Raw genomic sequence first — 7,554 nt, 5'->3', positions numbered from 1 at the left:
AACAGTTACCCGCCAGTCAGCCTCCAGCAAGCAGGTCCCATGCCTGGCCTTCATTTCCCAAATGTCCCCACAACTTCTCAGAGCTCTAGCCCAAAACCCCAAACAGAGCCAGCCCCAGGCCTACCCACCATCCTCTCACCCCAACAAATGCCACACACCCAGTACTGCGAGCCCTCCGAAATCAACCTTTCACCTGAGAGGCTAAATGCCTCTATTGCAGGGCTTTTCCCTCCCACAATCCAACATTCCTCTGCCTCCCAGGCAGGCCTAACCTTAACCGGGGGATTGATCAGCAAGGTCTTAACCCACAACTCTGAAAGCCATTGGGCAGGCCCCTCCTGGCTTAACTTTACAGGTAACAACAACAGATGGCCAGTATGGGTTGGAAATACAACAACAACAGTCAAACAGCCCTTCTCGACTGGCACTGGAATGGAGGTGCAGGCACTAACAGGACAAGCAGCCTGGAGGACAGGGCAAAAAGAGCAAGTCCTAGCAATAGTCGGAGGTCGAGTCCAGCCTCTGAGTCGTAAATCAGCCACCCCAAGTCCAGGGAGACACAAAAGGGGGGGGGGACAAAGATGGCCAATCACCTTGCCCTCCCCCCAGCCAAGCAGTTGCGGTCAACCCCTCAGGGGCAAACGATGATGCCTAAGCCCATCATCAGTACCCCCACAGTCCAGTATCTATGCATTCACTAAGTTAGTGGGTCCACGGAAGCACAAACAAACCCAGAGTCCTTTTCACGGGATGCAAGGTACCCTGCTGGAGGGAAGTCAGGGAAAGTCAGGCGGAATGGTGGGCAGCGGATCAGCGGCAATTGCCTCAGCCTCAACCCCCAGCCACAGCCTTTGAGGGAGTTATCACGACAGCTCCCAGAATGGCAAGGCCTCGTTCCCCCATGCCCAGCAGCTAGAAACCACTGACACTCGGAACATCAGGGGTGGCACAGTTGATAGGAACAAGAACACACACTGCACCCAATAATGCACGGACCATCCCAGGTCCGCTACCTCCAGGGCAGGGACCCACGGTCCCTCAACCAGTTACTTGATAACTCGGGATTCCAATCAATGCCTCGTTCGGCCATACAGAAGTACACTGTTAGGGATTTCTAATTGGAAAGGGACAGCCCTAAGTCTGCTTGGATCGCGACCTTTCCACAGTATACTCCCAGAGTACAGAAATGTCAGCCTGCTTGTTAGTACTCTCTGGCCACTAATAAAAGGGAATTGGCAGCTAAACCGAAAACTTACTGTCCTATTTCCTAACCAGCAGTCCTAATTTCAGCCTACCTCAATTCCCATCCCCACCCTAGGCACGCACACGTGAGCTCTAATATGTACCCCTAGCCTTCCGAAGTAAAAGCAACCCCTTCCTCTGCCTCCACCCCTTTTAGACTAACACTAATGCCACCCATGAGTTTAAGCCCCAACACCAGCCTCACTTCAGGCCAGAGCAGTCCGGCCTCGACAGGTTAGTACCAGTTCGAAACTCCAGCGTGGCTCAAAACCAGCGCCTGTCCCCAAACCAGGGACCAGGAGTGTTCAACTCGGTCATACAGACCCCAGCCTCTTCTAGCACAATGTCCCAACCAGATAACTGGTTTGTGACCTCTAACCCCCATGGACCTCTGCCCCGCACGACGCACAGGCAACCCCACAACTATGGTCTCCACCATGGTGGCTGTCCTATGACAAGAACATTAGACCTCAGGACATCCGGCAGCAGGCCCCGGCCCCGACCGACAGTTATCACCACCACCCCGGTATTATCAACCCAATTTCCAGGTCCCAGGTGGATCTGTGGCCCTAATACAACAATGGACCACAGCCGCTCACATGGGTGAGCTATCCAATTGCACTAAAACATCCAACTTTCAACTGCCCAACCTCTACCCAGTCTTCAGGCTAAACATGGCAGGCACTCAGTACCAGAAGTATTGTACGGCACAGGTACAGGGTGCCACTAGCTGTGTCCTCATCAGTCCCAGTTGGTACTCCCCCCAGGCTTCTCATTCAATTTAACCCAGGCGCCTCCAAAAACCAGAGAATCTAAGGACGGCCGGTTCCGACATAAACCTAGTCCCTCAGGGAAGCAGCCATCTCCCAATCCAAGCCCTGTTCAGAATCATCTACCTTTCAGCACCTGGCTCTGCCTCCTCTTTTGCTCTAGTCCTGGGGCTGCTAAACAACATGCCGAAAGGCCCATGTTGCACCGGTGTCGCCACGCCTGGGGAAAAGTAAACCTGCCACAGGTTGCCGCAGCTGTTCTGGTAACAGTTGACTCGCAGTAGTCCGCGTAGAAGGTCTGCAGAAGGGGCGCCTCCGGAGCTGTGCATACCACAGACCCGCTTCATGTCCTGCGATTCCTGCCAAACTAAAAATTTGAAGCACCGCAATCGCGCCCAGAGTAGCGTCGCTGCTTCTAAACAACATGACACCGGCCTGCTATCCCCTCCCAATCCCAGTTTCCTGGAACATCTGTGGCTGTTCCCAGCTCAGAGTGTTACCCAGGCTCAGTGACAGCGACAAGCTCAGTTTCAAGGCCAGGCCCAGGAAGGCTTGCAATCTCAAGCTGCTAGCCGGGTAGTCAGTGCAACACAGGTACCTTGGCTGCTCTGCGGGTTGCCCCGCGTGCAAAGGCTGGTACCGTCCATTTGTCCAATTGTTGCGTGGATTCTGTACCGCAATGGAGGTTGGCCCCACCACATCCCTTCAGTTGGCGAACCCCTAAGCGGACTTCCACAAGTGAAAGCCTGAAATGGCAGCTGTGGAGCCCCCCCATGCTCAGCCTGCTGCTGAATTGTTGAAACCACTCAGACAACCACGAGTAAGTGTGCACAAGCAAAACTTTATCGTTATAGTTTGAAAATGACACTTGCGACTGAGCAAAGTCATCACGGCCAGAAGAGGCATGTTCCTGTTGTGAATTTACCCGGGTGCTGAGGGACCAATCAGCAGCAAAGGTGGCATGGGGGCTCCCACAGCTTGCATCAGGCTCACTTGTGGAAGTCCGCTGGGGTTTAGCACTGAAGGGATGGGTGGGGCAACTCCCATAGCAGGTACAGATCCGCAACAATTGAACAATGGACCGGTACAGGACTTTGCACGGGGGCAACCGCAAGAGGAGCAAGGTACCTGTGTAGCACTGAACCGTGACAATAGCAGGCCGGAGAGCAACCTCCTGGGCCTTGCTGAAAACTGAAAGCTGTGGCAGTCACGGAGCGGAACAACGAGTGGGAAACCGCCGACAGTGTGGCAGGAACTGGGTTGGAGAGGAGATACAGGCGGTGTCATGTGTTAGAAAGCAGCGACAGTGACTATGGGGATTTGTGCTTCAATTGAGTGGCAGGAATAGCAGGCAACAAAGGGTCTGTGGGTTGCACCAGCTCGAAGGGCCCCCTTTGCAGACTTTCTACGGGACGTAGCTGAGAGTCAACTGTACCAGAAACGCTGCAGCACCTGTGCTCAGGTTTGACTTTTCCCAAGGCAAGTGGGACACGTGGACATGGGGCTCTTCGGATGTGTTAGCAGCCCCAAGGACAGAGGCAAGAGGAGGAGAAGCCAGGGGTTCCTGAAGGTTAGAGAGCGAAGGGCTGAGGGAGATGGCTGTTCACTGAGGGACCTAGGTTTTATGGAACGGAACGCCTCAACTTAGATTCCTCTGTTTGTGGAGGCCCTGGGTTTAATGTGATGAAGAAAGCTGGGGGAGTACAAACTGGGACGATGAAAGGACAACACAGTGGCAACCTGTACCGTGTCCTACAAAACTCTGGAGGCGAGTCGCCCATGTTAGCCCCTGAAGACTGGGTAGAGGTTGGAGCAGTTGAAAGTTGGATGTTCTGTAGGAACAATTGCGATGAGGCCTCACCATTGTGAACGCGCTGTGGTACCATGTTGATGAGGAGCCAAAAGATCACCTGGGACCTGGAAAATGGGTCTTGAGAAATACAGGGGTGTGGTGAAAACTGTGTCGCGGGACCGGGGCCTGCGCCGGAGTCCTGAGGCTAATGTTCTGTTAAGGGACAGCCACCAATGGTGGAGACCATGAGTTGTGGGTGCCTGGGGAGTGGGGCAGAAGGTCATGGGGTAGAAGGTCAAAACACAGTACGGTTTGGGGACATTGTGGCAGAAGCAAGCTGGGAACTGTAAACCGATTGACCTTGTCCCGTTGGGAACTAGGGCTGGTTTTTGAAGCATGTCTGGAGTAGAACTGGACACCGTCGAGGCAGGACTGCCGGGCCTGAAGTGACTGTGGTGGGGCTAAAACTCATGGTGGCATTAGTGGTTAGTACAAGGGGTGGGGCAAAGGAAGGGTGGCTTTACATCGGAAAGGCTAGGGGTAAATTGGTCACGTAGTGGCAAGGGTCAGGGAGAGGGGATGAAAGAGGCGAAAAAAGGGACGGCGGTAGAAAAGGAACAGTAGGCTTTTTGGTTGTTAGCTGCCAGTCATTTATAAGGGCAGAAGTACTAACAGGCAGCTACATTCGGTACTCAGGGAGTTACTGTGGAAAGGCGCCGTGGATCCAAAGCAAGACTAGGGCTGTCCTGTCCCATTAAATCCCGAAAGTGTTACTCTGTAAGGGCCGAAGAGGCAATGAATGGACATACCCGAGTTATCAAGGTACTGGGTGAAGGGAACGGCCCTCGCGAGAGCAGGCGAGACCTGGGAGTCGCTGCATATTGGGTGGCTGTGTGTGCTTGTTGCCTACACTGGCCAACCCTGATGGTCGCGGGTCAGNTCCCCGCATTTTTCCACACAAAGTTGAGAAGAAAAAAAAGTTAACTCGTCTTGACGTGACGTCATCAGCTCGCGCATCACAGAATGTAAACAACACTGTATAGATACAGTGTTGTTTACATTCTGTGATGCGCGAGCTGATGACGTCACGTCAAGACGAGTTAACTTTTTTTTCTTCTCAACTTTGTGTGGAAAAATGCGGGGATTATGCGGCCTTTTGATAAATATGCGGCCTTTTAAAAATCTGCGCCATTTAGCTGATTATGCGGTAAATTCTGCGATCGCAGAATCGCGTTTTTCTGGAGGGTCTACCTAATTTGTATGCTTTATTCAAAGGTGCCACATAGGTAATAAATGTTGTCTCTTGCATGCTGTTGGAGTGTGTAGGTTGCGTTGTTACCTTCTATCTGCACAGAGAGGATCCCCAGGTCTCTGAGCTGCTGCTGGTTGTTCTGGGCCAACAGTCGGAGTCGCTCAGCAGCATCCCGAGGAATGTTAAAGGTAACACGCACGCTGTTCCACGGCTCCACATGCTGTGGCTGTAGCCTATCAGAGCCTAAAAGAATGACAAAGAATAGAAGTTGCAATTGAAGTGCAAGTTGGAACAACAAATCTAAAACTATTGATTGGAAAAGGATAAGGAAAGGAAAAACAAAACTCTTGCTGCTATATTCCACAAAGAAATGTGGGCATGTTTCAAACGTACAAATTCTGCAGGTGTATCTAAACTAAGTACATATACAGCAAATACAAATACCACCCAATTATCTATAACATGGCTACATATTTACTTCAAGTGTTATCAGTCATTAATCAATGTCAAAACACCAAATTACATCGAAGAATATAAATCAACCGAGTAGAACATACTTTTAGGATCTTTCCAGAGTTGTAAATTATTTATTAAGTGTGTGGCAATTGCACACACTTGGCAATTTATTTCAATATTATATTTATAAATGTTAGGTTTAACAGTAAAAAACCCTGTGCTGTTTTTCCCCAATAACAATGATAGCTACAGAACTTACCCATATCAAGCATGTTGGGTATCCCATTGAGGATAGTGTCAAGTTTTCGAGCGAAGTCCTCGTCCTCCATATTCCCTTGAAAGGCTACAAAAACTGTAAAATCTCTTCTCTCTCCTCCGTTTTCTTCCAATCCATCTTGTATGTTGACGTTCTCCTCCTCCGTAAATGTGGCTTCATGGCTACTGTCAGCATCCTCCCCTGCATCCTCCCCAACGCCAGAGTCCCTGTCGGAGTCATTATCGGGTTCCAGGTACTCTGTCCTCTGAGACAGCGGAGGTGGGGTACGTCGATGCGCCATCCTCCCTTCTTACTAGGAGTGGCGTTTTGACCGTTTTAAGCTGAAATTGTACACAAGACAGAAACAGATCACTAGTCCATCCCATTCAAGAGTAATGTCACAGTCAAGAAACAACAGAGATGGCTATTCAAATTGGGAACAATCAGAATTGAATTAGTGGAAGATGCCTTATACAGTAGAACCAGAGGTGGAAGATGTACTCAAATCTTGTACCTACTGTAAACATAGGAATAACAGTAAAAGTACAAAAGTAGAAGTATCTATCATGCAAATTGGCCCATTTCAGAATAAAATTAATTGTGTTTTGAGTGTAATTATTGATGCATTAAAGTGTTATCAAAGCTTGCAACTGTAGCAGACTAAAAATACACTATTTACCTCTGAATTGTAGTGAGGTAGATGTACGAAAAACACACATCCATCAAAATTGTAATTAAGTACAGAACATGAGTAAATCTACTTAGTCACTTTACACCACCGAGTAGAACATATGCTGGATAAATAGGCAGTAGGATGTCAGGTATACGTTATACACTGCAAGCTTCAAAAGAGACAACATCACATAAATATTTGTTCGCATAATCGTGAAGTAAATAGATGACGTTATCGCAGTAATAACACACGTTAGTATTGACATAATTGTGACCGGTGATGCTAAACTTATAACAGTAGGCATGTCAACATCTTACAGAAGTGACTGTAGGTGGTTGAGAGGTATTAACTGCTGTGTGATTTGCATTAATGTTGAACAATGTTGAATTGTATAAATCAGATGCCATAACCGGTGAGCAGCTTCACGATCGGCCCAGCAGCAGTAGCACGGGCCTTGACGCAAACGTAAGCTAACGTAACGAAATATAAATCGGCAGAGAGAACACAAATATCCTGCATCCCATGCGAGTGTGCACACCCGTGCCAATATGAACACCGCGTACAATTCAAATGAATATGTTTCCTGCAGTCACTGCATTACGAATGAGGATAAACATTAAATGTCAAGGCGGTTCCTGCTGGTTTCTCCGAACGCTCCAGTTAGCAAACGTTAGCCAAGTTAGCCTTGTAGCACTGCAGTTAATTCATCATGAATGCATTGAAACAAAACCGATTGGCTTCCAAATTAGTTAGCTTTAACTTGTCGCATATCGTAAGCAGTACAATCCGCATGAGAAAAGCAAAAGCCTTACCACATATATTCATCTGACACTTAATTCGACCATTCGACATCTGCTAGCCAGATTAGCTAACAAAACATGAACCACAAGCAAGAAACAATGTCAAGCTAGAGACGAACATCGAACAGTACTATTTCCGGTATTACTTTCCAAAATAAAATCCCAGTTAAGGAAGAAGCAACGTCCCTTTCATGATAAAAAATGTATTAATATTAGGAATAACTGCCTTGTGTAAGCCTAAAGACTTGTCTACAGGTTACTATTGTATGGAGCTATGGATTATACTGAAAGAAACACTTACGTTTTATGGTTT

General features: G+C 48.7%; 2 protein-coding genes and 1 pseudogene across 5 annotated transcripts in view; 2 read left to right on the top strand and 1 right to left on the bottom strand.

Moving 5' to 3' along the window:
- LOC104964919 (nuclear receptor coactivator 6-like) overlaps positions 1-2,418 on the top strand; it is a 3,025-nt pseudogene extending 607 nt beyond the window's left edge.
- Positions 1-3,084, top strand: part of LOC104964920 (nuclear receptor coactivator 6-like) — an 8,394-nt gene extending 5,310 nt beyond the window's left edge. For all 4 annotated transcript variants that reach the window (XM_010793822.1, XM_010793823.1, XM_010793821.1 and 1 more), the window contains exon 8: positions 2,967-3,084. In XM_010793822.1, coding sequence (XP_010792124.1) covers positions 2,967-3,061 — 95 coding nt within the window. In that variant the 3' untranslated portion in view covers positions 3,062-3,084. The remainder of the gene's footprint in view (positions 1-2,966) is intronic.
- A 936-nt stretch (positions 3,085-4,020) lies between these two features.
- LOC104965390 (nuclear receptor coactivator 6-like) lies at positions 4,021-7,351 on the bottom strand. Its single transcript, XM_010794346.1, has 4 exons — positions 7,254-7,351; positions 5,772-6,109; positions 5,144-5,299; positions 4,021-4,064 (listed from the first exon to the last, which is right to left on the bottom strand). Exons 2-4 carry the CDS (start codon positions 6,067-6,069, stop codon positions 4,021-4,023), a joined length of 498 nt encoding a protein of 165 aa, XP_010792648.1. The 5' UTR covers positions 6,070-6,109; positions 7,254-7,351.
- Between the last annotated feature and the right edge of the window lie 203 nt (positions 7,352-7,554).

This window comes from Notothenia coriiceps, unplaced genomic scaffold (genome assembly GCF_000735185.1).
Source record: "Notothenia coriiceps isolate Sejong01 unplaced genomic scaffold, NC01 NC01_scaffold00037244, whole genome shotgun sequence".
NCBI lineage: Eukaryota > Metazoa > Chordata > Actinopteri > Perciformes > Nototheniidae > Notothenia > Notothenia coriiceps.
Note: the sequence above shows the minus strand (reverse complement) of the source record. Positions and strands in the feature narration are given on the sequence as shown.

Bases quoted from the DNA above. Each gene is read 5' to 3' on its own strand.
- LOC104965390 (XM_010794346.1), bottom strand. From the start codon at position 6,069: ATGGCGCATCGACGTACCCCACCTCCGCTGTCTCAGAGGACAGAGTAC. The intron at 5,300-5,771 runs GTAAGTTCTGTA...TCATTCTTTTAG, and splicing joins ACCCAACATGCTTGATATGG to GCTCTGATAGGCTACAGCCA. The intron at 4,065-5,143 runs GTAACAACGCAA...CCCACTCCCCAG, and splicing joins CCTCTCTGTGCAGATAGAAG to GCACCCACAACTCATGGTCT.